Source organism: Cylas formicarius, unplaced genomic scaffold (genome assembly GCF_029955315.1).
Source record: "Cylas formicarius isolate icCylForm1 unplaced genomic scaffold, icCylForm1.1 PGA_scaffold_6__28_contigs__length_40554024, whole genome shotgun sequence".
Classification (NCBI taxonomy): Eukaryota; Metazoa; Arthropoda; class Insecta; order Coleoptera; family Brentidae; genus Cylas; species Cylas formicarius.
This window is the reverse complement of record NW_026844347.1, coordinates 39,997,949-40,021,622: the sequence shown is the minus strand read 5'-3', so window position 1 is coordinate 40,021,622 and position 23,674 is coordinate 39,997,949. Positions and strand designations below refer to the sequence as shown.

The 23,674-nt window shown below is 37.0% G+C and overlaps 3 protein-coding genes across 5 annotated transcripts in view; 2 read left to right on the top strand and 1 right to left on the bottom strand.

The window, feature by feature from the left end:
• The first annotated feature begins 2,293 nt into the window (after positions 1 to 2,293).
• LOC132703908 (twinfilin) lies at positions 2,294 to 4,637 on the top strand. The gene is made up of 8 exons (XM_060673436.1): positions 2,294 to 2,444; positions 2,506 to 2,583; positions 2,637 to 2,748; positions 2,800 to 2,962; positions 3,020 to 3,254; positions 3,305 to 3,448; positions 4,151 to 4,269; positions 4,319 to 4,637. Exons 1-8 carry the CDS (start codon positions 2,420 to 2,422, stop codon positions 4,472 to 4,474), a joined length of 1,032 nt encoding a protein of 343 aa, XP_060529419.1. The 5' UTR covers positions 2,294 to 2,419; the 3' UTR covers positions 4,475 to 4,637.
• A 4-nt stretch (positions 4,638 to 4,641) lies between these two features.
• LOC132703909 (RPII140-upstream gene protein) lies at positions 4,642 to 6,020 on the bottom strand. The gene is made up of 4 exons (XM_060673437.1): positions 5,751 to 6,020; positions 5,534 to 5,699; positions 5,396 to 5,484; positions 4,642 to 5,026 (listed from the first exon to the last, which is right to left on the bottom strand). The coding sequence occupies exons 1-4, from the start codon at positions 5,924 to 5,926 to the stop codon at positions 4,645 to 4,647; spliced, it is 813 nt and encodes a 270-aa protein (XP_060529420.1). The 5' UTR covers positions 5,927 to 6,020; the 3' UTR covers positions 4,642 to 4,644.
• A 1,060-nt stretch (positions 6,021 to 7,080) lies between these two features.
• LOC132703074 (trafficking kinesin-binding protein milt) overlaps positions 7,081 to 23,674 on the top strand; it is a 36,157-nt gene continuing 19,563 nt past the window's right edge. The window contains exons 1-3 of one of the 3 annotated variants that reach the window (XM_060672126.1): positions 7,510 to 7,631; positions 8,370 to 8,797; positions 13,720 to 13,824. In XM_060672126.1, the coding sequence (XP_060528109.1) occupies positions 8,692 to 8,797; positions 13,720 to 13,824 (211 nt within the window). In that variant the 5' untranslated portion in view covers positions 7,510 to 7,631; positions 8,370 to 8,691. Of the gene's footprint in view, positions 7,118 to 7,509; positions 7,632 to 8,369; positions 8,798 to 13,719; positions 13,825 to 16,943; positions 17,021 to 23,674 lie in introns of those variants that run through there. The other 2 variants (XM_060672127.1, XM_060672128.1) reach the window with 2 other exon arrangements.

Below are 23,674 nucleotides of genomic sequence, written 5' to 3'. Positions count from 1 at the left end.
TTATTTAGGGTTTTGTTAGGAAAGATACTAAACAATATTTATTTATTTATGTATGTATTTATGTTTAAATCTAAAATAAAATTACAAATTATTTTTATTACCTACTTAAATTACTTACAATTATTCACATAATATATCAGTATCACTATCGCTATCATAGCCTGTTCTAATTATTATTTGTTCTATATTATTTGCAATATGGATATACGATTGTTCTGCTTTTTTTATATGTTTAACAGAATTTGCCCAACTTTGTGGAAGGATGTTAAAAACTTTGGTTTCTATAAGTTTCAGCACATGGGAGTTAACACGGGGAAAACATTGTTACGACGAATGGCAGATTTCAGTTGGTGCCAAACATGTTCAATGGGATTAAATATACAGTGGTAAGGTGAAAGCCTTAAAACTGTATGCCCTAGATTTTTTGCATAATTATCACAGACGTATTCCTTTTGTAGGTTCAAGCTTTGTAGAACCTCAATTAATTGCTTTTTGGTATAATCTTCGTGAAAATAAATGTCGTTATTATACATTAAAGTTTTGGATTGTTGCTTTTGTGTCACATGAGGAAGGGGTTTTAGTCAACTGTCTACTGTGATAACTTGCATTGTCCATGGGATTATTCACAATTTTCCATACAGTTGATGTTGGAATTTTCGTCAATGTGGTCGTTTCTTCTAAAGATGCATGCTTGCTGGCACCACGTTCAATGAGAGTCAAATAAACATTGTGTATAACTTCCTTAGTCTAAATAGAATAGTGTTTTCTACATTTGCGCCGCAGAATGTCCTGGGATACACTAGACTCGCACATATTTTGCATAATTCGCACACGATTCAACACACGAAATAAGAATGATTACTAATAAACATAAACTAAGTAGTATACCAAATCAAAGAATATTAAACAAAGGTAAGTATAAAATTATTTTCTATTAGGGACCACAATTTTACCTGAATTTTAATTCCGAAACTTTAGATAAAATATTCTTGTTGCATTGTAAGATAATGACCACCATTGGATAAACCCATTCAAAAGCAATTCGTCGCTTTCTTATATCTATGAACAGACCATATACAATTTTTCATTTCCCTGGAATGGTAGTCGTTTAATAAACAAAATGGCGGAAATAGAAATTTTGAAAATATACTTTCCCTTTTTATAAAATATAACAAATAAATCAAATACAGGCGATTTAAGCACTTTTAACGTGATTTTTTTTAGATTGGTCTGGATGCATTCAGTCTTCTAATTTTGTCGGTGCTTATCACAATTTTATCAAACTTGTTGCATTTTATCTAGAAAATTTTACGCCATTTTATCATTCAATTCAACCAGACGGTGCTGAACCTTGTACCGCATGAGAAAGCAACTAAAGGATATTATTATCGTCGTTATTTATATATTTATTAACAAACAATTTACTTATACCCCGACGAAAACGATTAAACATGGCTCGGAATCAATTAAATTATTAATTAATCTTTGCCAAGTGTCAAAATTATACGCGGGAGTTCTTCGAGTGTTCGCGCGAAGACGAAAGAAAGGAAAAAAAGGAGGAATGGCCCGACGACTTCCGAACCATTTCCATTTCCATGGCGCCGGGGTGAAATTGATCGCATACCACCGCATCCATTCAGACTCGAGGAGGCTACTGGGTCGACCTCAATAAGCGGCCGCCTGCCATCGACAGTTTATTAAATTGAGCTCGAATATTTCCCGCCTCATTTTTCGTCTCATTTCAAATTGATCTCGAACGTATGCGGGGGATGTCATTACGCGGCTCCATTGTACCCCCTTTTTTTGTGTTTTAATTAATTTTCTAATAATACATACGATTTTTTCATTCCGAAGCTTTAAAAAGTAGCAAGGGCGGCGTGTTAATTTCCTTTCGAATACTTGCCGTTTTTCACTCCGAAAATGAATTCGCAATTCGTGCTCAAGTTGTGACGTCACAGTTATTCGTCGGAATAAACATTCGAATAAATCGACCTTCGCTTTCTGTGTTCCGTACCGCCATCTGTAGAAACGTCTGGCCTGCCGGTAAACCTCAATCCCGAATTTTTAGGTTTCGGTAATTAAACTATTTAAAATTTAGGTGCTTATTTTTTTTTGTTAGTGTCGGTCAGTTTTGAGTTAAGTAGCAGAGAGGATGTGGTCGCCAAATGATATCCATCTGCACGGCGCAAATTTCACCGAAAATTCCTCCAATAAAAAAAAAACATAACAGTTTCAAAATATGCGGTAATAAAATTCCCAACTTCATCACACAGGAAAATTTTGTCAATAAGGGTCGAAAAACGCTGCGAAGGATTTTGATTACTAAGTAACGATTTCACTTCCGCAGCTATGTTCACCTGCTGGCTAGACGTCGGTGTTGTCTGTGGCCATAACCTATATCGTGAATGAATATGTGAAAATGTCGCATCAGACTGGAATAAAGGGTATTTTTTACAGAGTTCCCGCGTTTCGTTTGTGAAATTTTTTAACGAGAAACTGTCGTAGCGAACGCCGAGCTCAGGAAATTCTTCGCCGACGGCAAAACCGCCAAAATTCGCCTCGCCAAAGTCGCTATAGAAGATGGTAAGCAAACAAGTTTTGCCAGCCCGCACCCGTTTAACGTTACGCCGTTACAGAACAGCTCGTGCTCAAAGAGAAGCGGGAGTCCAAATCTAACTGGGAGAAGGATTACGAAAGATACGTCGTGCCGCTCGTTGAAGAGAACCAACCTTCTTATATTTTGTACAGGTGATGATTGTGATATTTGTTATCTGGGCGTGGTTTGAGTTTGACTTTTAGATTGGACGCGAAAAATTCGGTCGGATACGACTGGCTCCTAATTAGTTGGTGCCCTGACACTGCTCCTGTCAGGCAGAAAATGCTGTACGCCTCAACTAAAGCCACCTTGAAACAAGAGTTTGGTTCGTCCGAGATTAAAGACGAATTGCACGGGACTGTTGTCGTAAGTAGTGCAAGATCATGACGGGATGATACCGTAGGCAAACGAAAACAATTTCAGTCGGACATCACACTGGATGGATTCAAAAGACACCTAACAAATGTCGTCAGACCGCCACCTCTGTCGATGCGCGAGGAAGAACTGCAGGAAATTAAGAAAACCGAAGTGAACACCGACATCAGCGTGGATACGAAGCAAACCCTTGGAACGTTGGCGTTTCCCCTAACCGACGCTGCGACGAAGGCGATAAAGGACATGGCGGCCGGACTATTCGATTATTTGCAGTTTAAAATAAGTTGAGTTTTGCAGTGGATTTTTTTAGGTTAGGTGCAGGTTGATTTTTAGATATATCGGAGGAGAGTGTCCACTTGGCCGAGTCGGGAAACATAGCTGTGGAATCTCTGCCCGGCAAAGTGCCAGAGGACAGCGGGAGGTACCATCTTTACAAATTTAAGCACACCCACGAAGGGGACTATATGGAGTCTGTAGGTAAGCCCTTATATGTTGCAGTAGTTCTTCTTCTTCTATTCCTTGGGCCAGGCCGGGATCCTGATGTCTCTGTCTTCTTTTTGCAGTTTTTCATTTCTTTTTTTATTTATTAAACGGTTTTGATAGAAATGTAGGGGTAGGAATGGTAGTAGTCATTAAAAAGTCTATAGTTTTGATTTGTTGTGGGTATTTAATTAAAGGCATATTGATTTAAGTCTTCAGTGAAATAGTAGTTTGGGAAGATAATCTTCATTCTGATAATCTTGTTCTTCTATTCAAATTTTGAGAACAATTTAATTTTGAGAAATTCGTTTCGGATCTTGAAGTGTGTTTTTTCTTTATATCTTAATGAATTTTGAAATATTTCTCATTTATTATTTTTGATAATTTGCAATTATATTAATTGCGTGGTAGTAAGCGTTAGGAATTCATTGGAAATTTTTTGATTAGTTTTTAATTTTGCGAGTCCCAAAAGACGTGATGATTGGCGTTTCTTAGATTTTTAATGTCGAAATCACTTTTGTTTTGCGCAACTAATATACTTATAGAATTTCACCACATTCCTAACACCTACCCGAGGTTATAACAATGTATATAAGAGAAAAGAACGGACTCTGTTTTAGTTTAAATTCAAAGCTAGGTGATTCGGTCTCTATTGATGACGTTACAGTAGTTCAAATGACTCGGGCGTTTCGTTTGCAGTGTTTATCTATTCCATGCCGGGATACAGCTGCCCCATCAAAGAACGCATGCTCTACTCCAGCTGCAAGAACTACCTTACCGATCTGATCTCCAGCTTGGGCCTGGAAATCACCAAAAAGGTAATCCGGGTCGTTGGAGTGGAAGCACCCTTGTGCATTTTCCTTTCAGCTCGAAGTGGATTCGGGCTCGGAGCTTACCTCTCAGTATTTGTACGATGTAATTCACCCGACGCACAGCTTGCACCGTCCCAAGTTCGCGAAGCCGAAGGGACCCCCCGGCAGGGGCCCCAAACGAATGACGAAACACCAGGACGCCGCCGAATAAGTACTATTCTCTCCCTTTTAATCGAAACCGCGCTTGCCGGAGGCGGGGCACTCCTCTTGGAGATCGTTTCCTCTCTATATCCATCGATCAATATCTAGTTTTTTTTGAAAAGGTGCTCATATTTTGGTATATCGGTTCCTTGTCGCTCGCGTTGCAAATAAAACGCCGTTTTACAATTCTGGGTTTTTATTTTTGTCGACGTTGTCGATATGTTTCCCCGCCTCACCGACCTGATCGTCGTGCATCTTGATGACGGCCAAGTTTTCCTTGTCCAGGTACTCCCTCATGCCCTTCCGTATGTAGTCGCTCCGGGATTCCTTAAGCTGGTACTGCCAGTAGCGCATGTCGTCCATGCTCATCCCGAACACGGACAGGATGCCGTGGGTGATAACCCCGCAGACCAGGCCGAAGGAGGCGCCCAAAGGGGCGGCCACCAACCATGCTCTCGGGCCCATGTTGAACCGGTACAGGAAACCGGCCAGGGCTCCGCCCAACACGAAATCCATGACGCCCGATGCTCCCCGATAAGTTTGAATAGCCGTAGCGCTACCTCTAAAATAAAGACGAGTAGTCAATACTTTTGACATAAGCCAGAATTTCTGAAAAACAAGTCGATATTTCCGACTCGCGTCACAGTTTCTGGAATTTCTGACGTGTATCTCTCGTAAGGGATATAGCTAATCGGAACATATATATACATATTACATAATATTTTACCATAGAAGTTGAGACAAATAGCCAACCGCTGCACTTATGGCAAAAAAAAACAATTGCACCCAACACATTACACATTTTAGGTTTTTTTCACCTAGATGCTGTAAAACTTGTAAATGAATATGTAAAAATGTGAAATGCGGACAGAAGTTCAACAATAGACAATATGGATTTATATTAAAGTATGAACGTTCGGTGCATTCTTACATGAACGCGGCGGAAAATAGCCCCGCCCTCAGTCCGAACCTGACGGAACCTTTTCCGAAGCTCAACATCATCATATCCTGAAGCTTTTTCTGAAACCACAAGCTCAACCTAGCGGCAATTGTTTCGAGGAACAAATACCTTCGCTTCGAAATGGTTCTGGAACGAAGTTGCGTCGTTCTCTTCCATAAACTTCAAGTATGTCGCTTTGCTGGTCGCTATCCCGCCCAAGATTGCGCCCACGAAGGTGCTGATGGATGTCACTTGGATAACGGCGTTGGCTTCGTGAGAAATATTACCGAATTCGCTAAAACGTAATCGCGTATCAAAGGAAAAAGCGAACGCAGTCGCGACTCACTCCACCCGGAACATTCTTTTCAACCGGTCCCAGCCGGTTTCCTTCTCCATCGAACTTTTGTCCGCTTTTTGTTCCGTGGCCGTCTCATTGCTCAGCCTGTCGGCTTCGAAAAACTGAGTCACGAACGGCAGAAAGCCGTAAGTCGTGCGTCTCGTTAAACAACAAATAATACTCATTTTATGAATTTATGGGTTCGATGTTAACCGCCGGCCGAGATTACATAATTCGAGCTGGGCGAATTGCGAAAGGCCATTGCGATCGGAGCGTTTGGCCAGACGGTGAACATCGAACCGGGATCTTTACGCAGACACGTAAATGATTTATAATTCATATTTTCACTTCGGGAGCCTAGTTCGCCGGAACGCTAGACTAGACTAGTATCGCGCCCACGTAGGTGCGTATTTTTTAAAAATTTGCTCACCGACGTAATTGAATATCAATGTTGGGCCAGCACAATAACAAAGTTTCCGTTAAAAATAGTTTTAAGATTTTGTTATCTCGGCATTCGTTCTGTGCTCGCCATCGAACATAACCAATCGCGCCACAGACTGAAAAATTTTTTATCCGCGGTGTCGGTAACGTCATTTTTCGTCTCAATTGGTGCTGCAAAAATGTTTAATTTTTTGCCGTAATTATCGACTTCATTTAAAACGGTGACGGTGTTGTGTTTTAATTTGTTCTTCCGTTCGCGATAGCCCGTCCGGTTCCGTCGAATGTGCAAGTTACCAGTGATGTTTTTCGTATTTACCCACCCGCATTGACAAATATGAAATGTCAAGAAGTACGTTTCCACTAATATTAATCGCTTTTGAATAAATTAACTGTAATAGCTGGCGAGGTTTCCCGTGCGTAAGTGCACGTGACGTGACGGAACGGTTCGCAAAAATCGCAAAAACTGACAAAGAATTGCCAAGCATTTGATAAGATAATGCACACTATAACGGTCTATATTTAACCCTATCTCGACTGCATTAATGTGCTGGTTAATTTAACCGATGTTTGAACGACGGCAAAGATTAACCGAAAGAGCTAAACATGACTCCCCTATGACGGATCGTTCGCCTAGTAACGTAACCACTTGTAGACCAGTCGGCGCCCTTCACCTAGGGGGCTCAACTTTTATATCGAATTGTGCGCTTTCGAAATCATATGATCTAACGCGGGTTTATTTATGAGTAGATTAATATCGATCTTATCAACGCTTTCGCGAATGCTTATTATTTGGGCCCGCAGTTGGTCTGACGGATTCCTCGTTTCTTTCCAGGGATCTTGAACGGTTCTTGCAGCCAAGCTGGCAGCCCAAGGAGGCGCGAGTGGCGCTAGGCGCGCTACGCCGACGACGACGGTAGACCAGGAAACTTTAACCGGTAAGTTGTGCGAAGAAGTACCGAAGAGGGACAAGAAAATACCGCCAGGGTTGTTTACTGCCACTGAAAATAAACAAAAACCCATTAAATGCGTGCGTTTATTAGTTTTGTTCGGGCGCTTGCGACACGTAGACGCGGGACTTTTCGCGGAAAAATACGCGCGTTACTCGTCTCTCTAATCATCCGCGAATGTGAAAAAAAAGTGACGTCATATCCTTGAAACGTCCTCCGCGCCATAGGCTACGTGAGCGTCCTCAAGTTTTCCGTCGAAGAAGCCGAAAGCGCCGTCTAGATTTCTTTTTCTCTGTCGCAAATTGGCCACCGTCCAAACGAACGCGTCCGCCTTTTTTTTTTCGTCCCTGTTCCATTCATTCCGCGCTGTCCGGCAGTGCAAGCGTCGTGCCGTACGTTTCGCGTGTGAGATTTCCCGCAGCGTTCTGACGTCGCGAAGTCGAAATCCAAACAGACGGGTGTGACTCGCGCGCGTTGCGCAATTTTTACAATGCATAATTAAGTGATTATGTTTTCAAACAATTAATTAATAGTAATTACGAATAATTGCAATCAAGTACAAATAATTACATCCACTTTACAAATAATTACTCGCTAATTATGTTTAATTGAAAATTAACTTTAATTACAATTAATACCGCTTAATTACCACTGATTACTCATAATTATTTTAATTTAATTACAATTTATTGCGATTAGTGCCGTTTAATTATGACCATTAAATAAGTTTAATTATACTAACATTCGTTTAATAGCATTTAATAGGATTTTATTATAATTAATTACGTTAAATTGCACTTATTTGCTCTGAATTACAATTAATTTTATTTAATAGCACCTTTGCACGTTTAATTGCACATAATTAGTTTTAATTGCATCGACCAACGTTTAATTGAACCTAATTACTTTTAATTGTACCTACTTTGATTACAAAAAGTTGCGTTTAATTGCAATTAATTACACTTAATTACAAATGATTACTTCTAAGGATATTTAATTACCTTTAATAGCAATTAATTTTAATTAATTATAATTCATTTTTATTAATCGCTTTTAATTATATTCTCTTAAATCTAATAAAACCCGCTTAACTATAATTAATTACGTCTCCTTACAATTAATACGTTTAATTAACATTAATTACGTGCAGTTGCAATTAAATACGTTTAATTACGCATAATTCTGTTTAAGTATATTTAGTTACATTTAATTAAAATTAATTTCGTTGAAATAATTCAAGATTTTTGGAATTATTCGTTAATTTGGATTGCAATTATGGAGAAAGGTCACCGTCAGGTACCGTTCTTGACTTCGCAACAATCTGACGGCGGAGATACGCGAATTTAAAATTAGAGGCTTATGTCAGACGCGCTTTCGGCGATACTAAAATTAAAAGCGCCGCCCCGACGACGTTTCACGTTGACCGTTCACCGCCAAAAATAAAAAAATAAAACGAGCAGTAAAATAAAAAGGTCGTTCGTAGTAGTTCCGAAGGTGTTTTCGGGGCGAGTCCGCCATTTTGTCAAGGTGATGTTCCGCGATGACTCTTGTTGAACGCGAAAATGCAGAACGACCAATCGAACGGACGGGTCAGAGTTAAAACCGGGAGGTTTGTGGAGTTGCGCGATTGGGAGAAACAGGGAGAAGTCATATCCGGCTGGAACAATGGTAAACTTCATTGAGAACAATTAATAAAACGGGGTGTCCGAAAAGAAAGACTTAAGGCGATTCCTTGTTTTAAGTAAAGGGTAGTTTGTTATAGTAGGTACGATTTATGACTGCATAGTTGGTCATAAAACCAAGTATAATACGACCAAAAACGTAGTGCATTTATTGCTTTGGCGTTTTAAGTGGGTCTTGCCTGGAGTCGTATTTTTTTTTGCGACGGCATAGGTCATAAAACCCGAGTATTGACCTGGTTCTACTCGTTTACAAAGAATGGCAAAGCCCACCCATTTACCGGGTAGTATTCCATACTTGCACCAGAAATATAGTGCTTTTATAACCGACCCCGTCATTAAGTTTTCCTACTGTTTATTAATCCAAAATCGCAGCCCCAGGACCGTCCTAGCAATTTTAATAACTTTAATTCAATAACGTTTAGTCGAATCTAATTACGTTTAATGTACCTAATTACGTTTGATTGCATTTAATTATAATTATTACTTCTTAGATAAATTAATTAATTAATTGTAATTAATTATAATTCATTTTTATTAATCGCTTTTAATTATAATCTTTTAAATGTAATAAAACCCGCTTAACAAAAATTAATTATTACTTACTTGCAATTAATACGTTTAATTGAAATTAATTACGTCTACTCACAGTTTAATTAACATTAATTACGTTTAGTTGAAATTAAATACGTTTAATTACAAATAAACTAACCAAAACCGCAGCCCCTTATGGAACAGTCTACCCTTACCTGTAACCATCCCAGGACCGTCCTAGGAATTTATCTACCTAACAAGCGGAATATAAGTATGTTTACAATCTTGAAACATGCACAAAAATTAGTACAAAATAACAATTTATTATGTTCTATTTCATTACATTTATATATATTTATATATATTATTAATATAATATATATAAATATATATTATGTTAATATTAATAAAGTATCAGTCACTTTAAAAATCACCACTATCGCTAGTTTAATGATTAACTCCGCCAATAATCGTTCTCGATAAATATTTTCTTCTTTTAGTACTCGTATTTCACAGTTAGACCAGCTTTGTTGTGCGCTTTCAATTCAGACCAAATCATCTCGATCGGATTAAATATACAATGAAACAGTGGTAATGTCAACATTTCATGCCCGTTTTATAATAGTATTTTAATATAAATAAAATAATAAATAAAAAAATATAAAATTCATTATCGAGACTGAACAGGAAAACTCGATTAATTGTTTAGACTATGACGAAAACGCAACAAAAATTAGATTTTTCCATTTACCATAAACCTTCATACACGGACACAGTCATAAATAACAGTTCAAATCACCTTTACACACACAAAATGGCTGCATTTCACTCTTTTATACACAGACTTCATAATACGCCCCTCTGGGATTCTATGGTGGAGCATTGCACGCGGCGGTTTAACCTCCGTTCACTCCCGACAGAATCCCTTGTATTCGTCCTCAAAAGTTTGATATCGGTTTCCACTGTGTGGACTTAGTGTCGTTAGTGTTCAGTGCATGTTTTAAAGTTATAATCGTCGTCGGCCCCCTTCGTTTTTCCCCGTTCACGCCGGTATGGAGGCCGGATGGGCCCGGATGGTCCGCGGTGGAAGCGGGGGATGTCGGTTTTTTTTGGTATCGGTCAAATTTGGTTTTTTGCTAGTTGAGCAAATATTGGTTTTATGTCTTCTTTGTACGTGTTGGTCAATGACCAAAAGCGAAGATCCTCGACGGAAGTCGGCAATGGGCGAATGATCCTAGCAGTCGAGCCCAACATTTTTTTTGTGAAACGCATACTTGAACTTGAATTCGCCCCTCTCAATAGAGAATAACAACAAAGAGCTTAATATCGGCTTAACAACGGCTACAATCCGTCCATTGTCGATAAAATTTTTACTATTTATCCGAAACCTAATACAGGACACGAACAATTTAAAAAAATTACGTACATAGGGTTTCTATAATTTTGGTTAGTTTGGTGTTGGATGAAAGGTGTCGAGAGCTTTCTTCTCAAAGGCTTCCATAAATATATTCGCGATGACTGGCGGTGGTGGAGAACCCATGGCTGTTTGACCCTTTGTTTCAGACAAGCATTTTTCGAATAAGGTGAGAAGGTTTGGTTCCAGATTGTCTGATTTTAAGGTATCCGAAATGATGTTGCTAGACAATATGTCCGTGGAGACCAGGAATTTTACAGTCATGAAGGGTCACAGACTTTTTCACTGATTTAAGATCTGGACGATCTTTTTTAAATTGACGATATACATATATGATCCGTCTGTTAGCATATCTTGACTTTTTTACTCTTATTCAATTCCTCATTATTCATTTAGAACTACGATCTCGGGATTAGATTTTAGAGAGTTTAGAGTAATGCGTTCAGGCTTTATAACGTTGAATTTAGGAGGTTTGGACTTTTTAAGTTGTGAATCCGTATAGCAAACGTATTAAATTGATTAGAACGTTGGTGTTAATTTCAATCCAAATATAGAAATAAATGTTTATTTTTTCATCAAATTAATATAAATCGCTTACACATCGGTGTAAATTATTTATCCAATATTGGTTTAGTCAGTGTTTTTCCAACAATCCGATAAGATAACTTGGCTATCCAGAAATTTCTTCAACGGGGGTCACAAAATGTTAATTAAACGCGTTAAACTCACATTAAGAAAGGGATGTTTTATAGGACGTAAATTGCGTACCTAAACCTTAACGATACAGGTAAAAGGTGGTCTTTTTTCGGTACCTGTTCGTGGTGTGTGGATGGTGGACAATTTCGACGGTATATTATTTTCTAGCAAAGACAAAGATGGACGTTTACATTTTTTTATATGTAGAAAGATATATATTTATCATTTAGATCTATTTTTAATCAAAACAAAAAATCTTTGTCAGCACAATACGTAACAAACTTACAGTCCTCCCATACTTGTCTCTCCCTTACCCTAGAATATTTTTCGTTTTTAGGCTATTGTAAAAATACAATTCAGATGAAGCGTATCTTTAAGACAAACTTGTTCACTACGGAATGCAATAAAATCATATATAAAATCTAGCCTTACCTATTACTTATCTGAGAATCCGTAAGAAATAGAAAAACAAACAAATGGGAAAACTTCAGGCGTTGATTCCTTGTTTAAAATGATAGCTAGATGTTATTTAAGTATTTATATAGCCTTGGAGCCATTTTATAGCGTCTGTTTTGGAAAACCCGGTCTATATTTATTTTATATACTAACTAATTACCGTATACTACTGCATATTTTTGAACATATTGAATTTTATGTGACTTTTAATAATTAATAATTCATTTTTTGAAGTAGGAAATAATGGTAATTATTAACATATTAACGATATTATTATCATCATGCACAGAATCAGTTTTTTTTTGCAACGAAAACGTTAATGAACCAGCTGATATTGACGTAAAACCAGGCTTTCTGTGTCAAAGATTAGATTCTAGCCAGATTGTACCTAAATCTACCTTAGAAATGTAGATATGAACTTAAAACTCCTATTTCGGTGACAAATAATTGGTTTTCCCTCTTGATTTCGAGCAGATCATTGTCAAAAACAGTATATTCATAGCTTACCGTACTGAAATCTACGTTATTCCCTTGGATTGACAGTAGGCTTGTCTCTGGGGTCCTGATAGTCCGGCCCATAGAAATAAAAAGAAGAAGCGAAGCGAAGCGAAATATAGACCGGTGGCGTCATCTCACGACACGTGTTACAGTTACCGGATTGGTAAACAGTTCGCCCCTCGTGCATTTCGCGCCTCTATTGCTGATGAGTCACGCGAATCGGCCTCCTGTGGGTGGGGGTTTTTGCGTCCTTACAAAATACCCCGCTCTCCAACCCCCGTATGCGTTCAGTCTGTGATTGATTGCCGTCTGGGTCGCGTTGAATATTTAAATTTGATTTGTTCGCGAATGGAGGATTATTATATTTCTTTTTTTTTTTCAACGTGGGATTTGAAGAGAAGGTGGGGCGAGGTCCCATTTGTTAGGTAAATTATCGGCGTTCCAGAAATTTTATACAAAGTATTGAGGACTCTTACAGAACAACGTAAATAACGACCGAATGGAAATGTAATTATGTATCCGATCTCATCTATGAATTTATTGTATATATTTTATGTCATTGCTTTTTCTTAGTGTAATTTAATAAGAGTGTATATTATATGTTATTATCCCTAATGTTCTGTCTTTTAATACGTAGCCCAGTGCGATGCAAATTGAACTGAGGCGGCTTTTACTTGATAAAAATCCATTTATCAAAATAAATAAGAACTGAAAGATTTAAATACTTCTCCTTTATTGAACTTAAATTCTCACTGTTGAGCCAGTAAATATTTATAGGGAACAATTTTGTGGTATTTTTGAGAATAAGGGGAATTTCAGTTTAAAATGCACGTGTTTTTTCTGATGGTAACGATCGGCCTGGCGAACACTTGTCTATTAATTTATGACCGAAGACAAGGGCATGGTTTAAGTGGCTTTTGAAGTAGGTATTGAGTTAAATAGATGTGTTTTACTTTTTAGAAAACTGAATTTGAGGACTTTAGTATCGTTAAGGATTCGGCAGGCATCGAAAGCCAATTTTCTCCGACGGGTTCTTTTTTACGAATTCGAGTGACCCAAGTGACCAAAGCATTGGTATTTTTCTAGTACGGAATTATATGAATAATAAATCCGTATGAAATATCTATCACTATTTCTAGAACCTTGTGATGCCAGGTTCCGTTTCTAGAAGACCCTCACACGAATTTTGCCCCGAGAATTATAAATTATTAGCGACTAAACACTTGCGAAGTTTAAAGTGACACTTTCCGCGCTCTAGAAACAATCGGCTACGTTCTAGAGTTTCACTCAGTTTCCTTTTTGTTTTGTTCAAGAGCTCTGCAGTGGCGAGACGCTACCCGAAGTAGAGATCATCAGTCTTCTGGAGGAGCAAATACCCCGTTACAAACTACGGGCGGACGTGCTGACCAAGTTTGGGGGTGAGTAGACGAACCCTTTCAATAAATCACTGGCCTCTCTAAGTATCGTCAACGAAAACACAAAGGGGCCTGACTTGGTTTTTCTTATTTTTGAGCAGCGGTTAAAGATTTTTTGCTATTCTTGATTAAGTGCTAACCGAAGTTCTTTTTTGGACAATATATATATGCGAGCAGGTACCATTTAACTATGTTAAGTAGATATTTTTTTCGTTTTAATTATTGAGATTTTTACAAAAAAAAAAAGATAAGCCAATTCGTGATATGGACCAGGGCATGGGCAAATGATTGCACCAAAAAAAAAAATTAAAAGTAAACTAAATATTACTAAAATTAGAAATGGGTATTGTGAATGGTTCTTAAAATACCTATATACAGAGGGGACACTGATTTTGAGATACTTCTACTTACGGCGTCGCTTGATGCTAGCCTGGTAAATTTTTCTAGCAGAAATAAACATATTTGCGTGCAATAATTATGTGACTGTATTTTTAATAAGCATGAAAAAATATTTGACATTTTTAGCAAGTGTTTGTAATGCAAACACCAGGTTTATGAAAATAATTTTAAAAAATGTATTTCATGATGGCAAGAGCATATCGAATTTTGCTCATACGTTTCACTCTTTTTTGCGAATACTCCTTGTAGTTTAAAAAGTCCTCCGCCTCTTCCTCTTTTTCACCAATTTTGAAAAATTTTCTTTCCTAGGTACCCAGCAACATACGTGCTCTTTCCTCTGTAACTTTTAAAGGAGTAGAAAAATTTGCAAGTAGTTGTGTGAACTGCGAAAGTGTAACGAACTCATCTTCTGGAAGTCCCTAAAATGACAACAAAATAATAAACACGTACACACGAAAAAGGCATTATTATTATTATCACATACCTATTATTATTATGACATATTATTATATAATTAAGTACCTGCGATATAAGTCTTTGTAATGTGAAGAATAATTCTGATTGATCATCTTCACAGTTGTTTCCAACAGGCCGCTTGGAAGACATACTAGTCACCAAAAAGCTCTTATAATAACTTTGAAAATCCAAAACTCTAGGATTAATATTCCTATGACCCCTTTGGCGAATTTACACTATCAATAAAGTTAGCTTGAGATGAGAATAAGAAAGTGCTGCCTTTATGCTTTTAGTTGTACTTACCCATGATATTATTATCATAGAAGCAAAATCACTGCAACCACAAAATGTCCAAAAAATCCAAAAACACTCACTACCACCCAAAACTGGTCATCTGGTATTCACAATGCGAATACCCGGCGAACACGGACCATAGATGCGGACGGATGCGAATTTTAAATTTAAACCAATTTCTGTCAAAATTCATCCGTTTGCAGCGCCTCTGGCGGGATGTAAACAATTAAACACTATGGATTGGCCAGCCGACAGCCCCGACCTAACTTTAATGGTTTTTTTCTTTTTTCTCCTTGTAACTTCGGCAAAGGATTTAAGAGGCAATCGAATCAGTTAAGAGACAATCTGGAAACGTTACTAAATGCAAGCCATCACATACAGCAGCATTTAGAATAGTTAGCGTTTTTGTTCTGCTTCAATTTGTAAATAATTATTGTTATTGCTTTGAAAAGTGTGTTACATCATTGTAATCGGGATAAGATATACTATTAAACAGATATATAATATACAGCGTGTTCCATTTAAAAATATATTATGTAGGCTTATATGTCAGAAAATCGATACTGTTTTGTTTTATACGTCAATTGAACGCACGGTACAATCACCTAACTAATGATTTGGATGCGGTGTTATCAGGTTGTACGGCTAAAAAAGAAAACCGCTTTTTATTCCACCATTAATGCCTCAAACGCTGTCGAAATTTGTTTTATTTAAGGATACGTCCTTATATTTAGACCGAAATTCTGCGGCGAACGGCCGAAAATTGTATTTTTATTCGACGCCCTGAGTTATTGTCGTCGGTGTTATTTTCGGGAAAAAGGTGGCGCTCCGTCGCTACCAGGAAGTACGGGAAAAATGGCGGACTTTTTTTTTAGAACCAACTTCTAAACCTTGACCGCGTATTACATCATTGTAATCGGAATAAGATATTCTATTAAACAGATATGTAATATACGTAAGAAAACATCGGTAATGACGTGTTGCGGGGCGTTGTGGCGTTATTTTTTATCCTGATCAATAATATTTACATTATTTATCAATTAGTTGTAATTATTAATAACAGAATATTTCTGTTATAAATCTCACATTTTCTTTGGTATTGAAATAATGAAAATATGGGAAAATTGTAAGGCTGCTTAATAGTCATAATTTTAAAATAACTATTTCTCAGTTGAATTTCTTTATGTATTTTTTTTGAAGTATATCTTCTGCATTTTATCTTTTTTTGGATTTATTTCATTTTCCATCGTCCCACCAGCTTCTTTTACTCGATACGAACGCAGAAGATAATGAATTTGAACATTAAATACAATTAACTGATTTTCTTTGTAATTTTTACAAAGCTATTTGTTTGAATGTGAATTAAAGTTGGTTCATTATCAGTAGCCTTGCGTACCTCTAAAGTGATGCCTTTGTCAATATGTGGGCATTAACCTGTAATAACAATACCATTATGGATATTAGCAATACTTTTCTACTTTGCTACTACAAAAATTATCTAAGTTTTTATTTGAATTATTTTGAAAGCAATACCTTCCGTTTTCTTCCATTTTCTCGAAATAACGTCTTTCAAAATGTTCGGTACAAACTCGTATACTGTTTGAAGACCCTGTATACTGAGCATAGTCCTTCCATTGTTGGCGTCTATATAATTAAATTTATAAATCAATTGAAAACACTAATTTACAGGATATAAATATTTATATACACTCTTTGACAAACAGGAATTAAAAAAAATAAAACTGTTTTGTTGATCAATGTTAAACGTCCATCATTTATATACGTAACAATAAAAAGTCGCGGATATGCTATGATGTTAAAAAAACACCGCGGGATTTTGTTCTTCTTTTCGCGACTCCCCCGTATATCGTTCAATCACGTAATGGCCCCGCAGATTGCGACGTGCCTTATCGCGAGATAAGCGACTGAAGATAAGGTTCGCGATTTAAAGGAACGCGCCTTGCGTATCGGCAAGTGTTATTTTTATTATTTTCAGCCGAACCGTTTAACCCGAGCCGTTCGTTATTGTTTCTCATTTTTTATAGGCCCAGTAAGTATCCGAACGTCGCGAGCCTCCCCAAGTCTCCCGTTGCTTTAGCCCGGTGTTTTTTTTTTTTTGAAAGTAACAACAAAAACGTGCCATTCGGAAGTATTTTAATCCCGACAGTTGTTTGTTTTCTTCTCTGCGACCGGTATCTTATTAAGAAAAAAAAAACATTGCTGATAATATTTTGTTGCGAGATAACATTCCAGGACGATAAAATCGTGCGTACCAAACCTTACAGCCAGCATCTTCGAAAAATAATGAAGGGACCGCTTTTTTTTTTGAAAAATAACAATACGCATATGTGTTCCGTAATATTTAATTATTTTATATACATATTTTAACATCTACTTAGGGACATTTTATATTAATGTTTAAGAACTACATTTAGTGTTTCAAATAATCGGCCATTCTCTTTTGAATTTTTTTAGTATGCCAATACGCGTCTCGTACTTTGGCTTGTATTTTCGCCATTCGAGATAGGCATCTTCCCCATGATGCATAAAGAAAATGCTCTAGCAGCTTGTTTAATGGTTGGTGGTGGTCCCAGATCAACTTTTTCATCTTCTTCTTCCTCTTGGTGCTCTTCCTCACCCTTTCTTGCTTGTTGTAATATGGCTTCCTCTGTTGTAGGCAAATCCTGATCTATTACCATAAAATCTTGCAAATGTTCACTTGTAAACGTAATTGTTGTTTGAAACTGCTTTATCCACTGGCTTAGTGGTTGATCATCTTCGCATTATGTGTCGCTAATAAGGGTAGGAGTGATGCTTAGTTTCTGCTGTCACCTCTTTGCAAGCTGTACTAATAAAGTTGACTGCATCTAGCATATTAATGGAAAATTTGTCTTCAGGCTCGATCATTTCCATTAAAATGTTTTTTCTGTATCGACTCTTAAGACTTTTTATTACGCTCTGGTCCATCGGCTGTAATACACTTGTTGTATTGGCTGGAAGAAATGCCAATTCAATATTTAGTAGATTTGGAATGTGGGGATGTGCAGGGCAATTATCTAAGAGAAGTAATATTTTCCTCCCCTTTAATCTCCTCTATCTCCTCTCAAAAATTTGCGATGTCATCCATGCAGACTTGTTTGCCTTGTAAGTGACCGGCAAATGCTTGATGTTCTTAAAACATCGTGGGTTAGTTGATTTTCCAATCACGACTAGCTTTCTTTTTTCTCTCCCACTCATATTGGCAGCTACTAACACTGTTATACGTTCTTTAGGAAGTTTTCCATCCACACACTTTTCGCTTCGAAAAATACCAGTTTCGTCAGCATTAAAAATATCGTCAGCGGGGTACCTTCCTGCTAGTTTTGGCCACGTCTTTTCCAGCCAATCGTTAATGACGTTTCTGTCGACATCACGAGCTTCGCCACTTATCTCTCCATAATTTATACCATGTCTCTGTTTGAACTTCCGCAACCATCCTTCCGAATGGATAATGTCAAGCTGTTCAGCAAACTTTTCTGCTGTTAGTTTTACGATAAGTCCAGAGAGTGGTACATTTTTAAGACCACTGCAACATTGCCGTATCCAAATCTTCAAATTTTGGCTTTCTTAGTTTTTTACTAGAACCGGCTGCCGCTTCAGCCTGAATGATTTTTTTTTGCACTTCCAAATCGCCGTCCCACATGACTTTTCTTTCCTCCCCGTTCTGTCTCCCGAATTAAAGCAACTTTACTAAGTCAAATTAGAACTGATTGAAACAACGGTTTGCTTTTATAAATACCGATATTAAAATTTAAATTGGTAAAAAGTCAGTTTCGCATTTTTTTTTCGTTGCCGCCGGACGCCACTGCGCGTTGTAATTTCATTTTAATCAATCCCGAACGAAACCGGTCATCGCGTCGCACAATCCTACCAAAATTTCATCAAAATCGGTCCGGGAAAACTGAGGATATTTATTAGAAACCCTAAAATTCTAATTTTTTTTGGTGAACGCCACTGAAAAAATAACTGTCCACGTTCTGCTTCCTGTTTTGTGGCCGCGATAAGTAAATACCTTTTTTCACTGGATGAACCTAATAGAGGTAAGCTTAGGCTACTAATATGAATGACATATTAATTTTCTTTCTGGAATACCACGTGACTGTTAAAGATATCTCAAGAATCGAGCAAAACGTCCTAAAAAATAAAATTGTGCCCTTCTCTGCCTCACTATTTGATAAAAATATATTAAGTTACTTATGTAATAGTAACTTTTTAGGTTTTTTTATTCGTCTTCTCGGGGTTTCATATCGACTTCATATTGAGTGTTCCTCAGGCGAAATTTGAACATACAATTATGAACCAAATAGAAAAAATTTTGATGAGGTCGACAAATGAGGAATGTGACATTTCCTCGCTTCATGCGTGGATTAGGTGCTTAGAATGTTTTCTAAAAATTAGTTATCGGTTATAATTGGCAAAACGGCAAGCACGTGACACGGACAAGTTGTTAAAGAAGAAAAAAACAATTTCAGAATAAATTTCGATGTCGTTTTGGTTTCCGCCGAAATTACATGAAAAACTCATTTTCAGTTTTTATATTATTGTACATGTGTTAGCTAATTAATTAGACATGATGTTTATTTGTTTCCCTGCATCCTTGGTAAAAAATTCCAGTGACTGTCCATTAGGGTGCTCCGAAGAACAAATTTTTTTTTTTAGTTCTTAACCTCTCAAATGTTTCTTTTTGATATAAAAAATAATCCTCGCCAAAGATGAGCCCTGCAGGTCAACTCTAACGGGGGGCCAGTTTTATTTTACTTTCAGATTTAATTAACAATTATGATTATCTAATAACTTTTTATCAACATAATTTCTCAAAATTTTTTCGTAATTAATAGTCAGTGTTTCAAATTTTAAAATGGTTGTCAATACGTAGTATAGGGGGCAGCACTAATTATATTAACACATACATTCTTTAAAGCTCTCAGTAATTCCAATTATCAGTTGAAATTGGAAAGAAAATGTATTTGGTTTCTTTTTTCATGTAGAAAATTAATTAAACGAAAATAACTGAGTATAAGAAAAGTTCTACAATTATTTTTCTACAAGCACACAGATTCTAACCTCATAATTCGACAGTGTTTTGATGAAGTGATTCGTGATGTTATGAATGTTTGGAAAGCCACCGCTATTCCCGTCTGTCAACCATATAACGCTTTTGCTAAAATCACGAAAGTTTATCGAGAGTGGAAACTTTTGAAAAAAAATAAATAAAAAAAAGAAAACTCTGAAACAAATTACGGAGCATACATTCAAAAATCGCCTTGAGAATTTGTTTGATATATCTAATCATAACTCGGCACATTCTTTAACAGAAGAATGAAAAACGTCAAATCTACATAGTATGACCTGGGTTTTTGTACATTGAATCCCCTATATGCCCACTGGCTCTTAGACTATACACAAGTTTCGAGAGAGACTCTAATGAATTGTGAAGTTAGAATCTGTGTAGAAAAATTATTGTAAAACTTTTCTTATACTCGGGAATTTTCGTTCACTTATTCACGTAATATAATTAGTGTTCCCGTCGGCACCCTTTTATCATCTTAGCGACGTGACTTTACACATCCTTTATCGGCGACTCAATCCCGCGTGTTCCCATATTGTAAACACTATTAGTTTTTTGTTATGTTAGAATATTTATAGTATTACGTCATATCCGACAAGATCCGTTGACAAAGAGGCGCCGCTTTGTTCTTTTGCCGATCGCAAAATGTATCGGCGTCTCGGGCAAAAAAGACAGAGTGGGCAAGTTTGGGGTGGGGAGGTATAATTAGGGTTTTGGTATGCGATGTTTTTTGGGTTAAGGCGAACCGAGAGGATTAAATACGATTCTGCCCCCCATTACGTTGTTTTATTTGATTATCCTTACAATTACTATTAGAGGCCTACGAAAGGATAAGACACTGACAATTAATTAGGATAAAAATTTTGAGAAATTGCGTAAATAAAAAATTATTTGAAGCTATTTCTTAAAAGTTCAAAATTTAGTAATTTTTAAATGGCTGTAATTAATCTTCTTTTAATGATAATCGTACTTTGTTATACGGTTTTGAAAAGCTTAACTTTAACAATATAAATTGTTTTTTTGTAAATAATCGCGAACATTTTGGGTAAATTTAATTTTAGTGAAAAAATTGTTGGAATATTTATATTATTACGGCATATCCGACAAGACCCCGCAACAAAGAGGCGCCGCCTTGTTTTTTTTGCCGATCGTAAAATGTATCGGCGTCTCAGGCAAAAAGGACAGGGAGGGCAAGTTGCGGTGAGGAGATAATTAGGGTATTATTATGCGATGTTTTTTGGGTTTACGATAAGTTAGTTAAGACGTAGTTGTCGAACCGGGAGGATTAGACTCGATTCTGCTTCATTACGTTATTTTTATTTTGATTATCCTTACAAAGCAGCGGTGGGATTTTACTAAAATCACTTACAATCGTTTTCGTTTTTTTTTTTTCTCTTCTCGGACAAGTTAAAATTATTGTACGTCATGGGAAGATTTAAATCGAAAACAGTTACAAGTGAAAAGCGTAATACACGGAAAGAACGTTCATCCTCGTCTTCGGGAAGTGATAGTGACAGTTCGAATTCGAGTTATAGCTCTTCCGATAATAGCTCGAGGAGAAAACGGACAATAAAACGTTTGAGGAAAGAATTAAATGATTTAAAAAGGCGTAAGCCGGTCTTTCGCGCGGGAGACGAACTTTTAGTGCCAAAATTTGACCCAAGTCGGGATGACGTGATGGTGGATAATTGGTTGAGTAAAGTGGATAGTTTGGCAGAACGTTATCAGTGGGACGATGATACTATTCTTCGAATAATTTCCGGACGATTACGAGGTAACGCTCGTCAATGGTACGACGAGAACTTGGAGTACGACTCAAGCTGGATTGAAATTAAAACATCAATGAGCCTCTATTTCCGTAAGTCTGTTCCATTTTCCAAGTTACTAAAGGACGCTGCTAATTACGAAACTAAGCCGGGACAAAACATAGGAGATTATTGTTTTAAAAAAATGTCTAAATTAAGGGCACTTAACATAAATATACCTGACGTTTATTTGATTGACGCAGTAATCGACGGTATTAAAGACGATAATATATCGCGAACTGTTAGAGCCGCACAACATGAGAATGCCAATGCACTTTATGCGTATCTAAACACCGTGGGTAACATGCCTACCGAAATTTATAGTTTTCATGAGAATAACACCAAATTCAAACGTCCGCCTTGGACTAGAACGCTTAAAAAAGGTGTTAATCCAACTTCGTGCACATAACTTTACTTTAAAAATCAGTAAGTGCGTATTTCTTGCAACTACTCTAGAATATCTTGGGAGAGAAATCAGTGCAGAAGGAGTGAGGCCAGGTAAGAAGAATATTCAAGCGGTATTGGATATGAATTATCCTTCCAACGTTAAGCAAGTGCGTCAATTTCTTGGATTAGCAAGTTATTTTCGAAAATTTGTCAAGAACTTCTCCATGATTGTCGAGCCTCTAACAAAATTAACTCTCAAAAGTGCGAATTGGATATGGAGCGTACCACAAAAAGAAGCATTTCACCAAATTCAACAAAAGCTTATATCTTGTCCAATTCTTGCAATATATAACCCTAAATTAGAAACCGAACTTCACACAGACGCATGTTCCATCGGTGTCGGGGCAATATTGCTTCAATACGATGCTGAGGGTAATACGCACGTTGTCTCTTACTTTAGCAAAAAAAAACAACAAGCGACCAAAGGCAGTACCACTCATACGAACTCGAGACTATGGCTGTAGTTTATGCCTTAAAATATTTTCGGGTCTATTTATTGGGGATAAACTTTAAAGTGTTTACGGATTGTAATGCCTTGCGAACGAGCTTATCAAAGAAGGATTTGATCCCGCGCATTGGAAGATGGTGGCCGCAAATTCAAGAATATACCTTCGAAATTGAGTACAGGGCCGGCAAAAAGATGACGCATGTTGACGCTCTTAGCAGAAACCCCAAATCGAACAATAATTTTAAAGTTGAAGTTTTTCAAATAGACTTGACAGAAGCTTACTGGATTACCGGCGCACAAATGCAAGATGAACAGATTTGTAGAATCCGAAACATTTTAGCCGATAAAATAAAAAATAGCGATACAAAGTTTTACTTTGAGCAGTATGAGTTAAGGAATAACAAATTATACAAAAAATTAGGAAATGGAACCAAAGCATGGGTTGTTCCACGAGCAGCACGTATGTAAATTTGTCGTTTGTGTCATGATGATTATGGGCATCTTAATGTAGAAAAAGTGTTACGAAGAATTCGTGAAAACTATTGGTTCGCAAAAATGAGGAAATTCGTAACGAAATATGTTAACGCTTGTCTAAGTTGTATGTATTACAAACAGTCGTTTTCTAAACGAGAATGTAAATTGAACCCTATTGAGAAACATCCGATTCCTTTTCATACATTACATGTAGATCATGTTGGGCCGTTTATGACAAGCAAAACGAAGAATAAGTATATTTTTGTGATTGTTGACGCATTTACTAAATTCACTGTAATCGAACCAGTACATAATCAAAAAAGTAAATACGTTATTAGGGTTTTAACCGACCTAATATATCTATTTGGAGTACCTAGCAGAATTATAAGCGATAGAGGGACAGCTTTTACATCTCGAACTTTT

Excerpts from the sequence above, each read along its gene's own strand:
- LOC132703908 (XM_060673436.1), top strand. The coding sequence starts at position 2,420 with ATGTCGCATCAGACTGGAATAAAGG. Across the intron at positions 3,255-3,304 it reads TTATTTGCAGTTTAAAATAA|ATATATCGGAGGAGAGTGTC; the intron begins GTTGAGTTTTGC and ends GTTGATTTTTAG. Across the intron at positions 3,449-4,150 it reads GGACTATATGGAGTCTGTAG|TGTTTATCTATTCCATGCCG; the intron begins GTAAGCCCTTAT and ends TTTCGTTTGCAG.
- LOC132703909 (XM_060673437.1), bottom strand. The coding sequence starts at position 5,926 with ATGAGTATTATTTGTTGTTTAACGAGACGCACGACTTACGGCTTTCTG. Across the intron at positions 5,700-5,750 it reads AAAAGAATGTTCCGGGTGGA|CGAATTCGGTAATATTTCTC; the intron begins GTGAGTCGCGAC and ends ATTACGTTTTAG. Across the intron at positions 5,027-5,395 it reads CTATTTTCCGCCGCGTTCAT|AGGTAGCGCTACGGCTATTC; the intron begins GTAAGAATGCAC and ends TCTTTATTTTAG.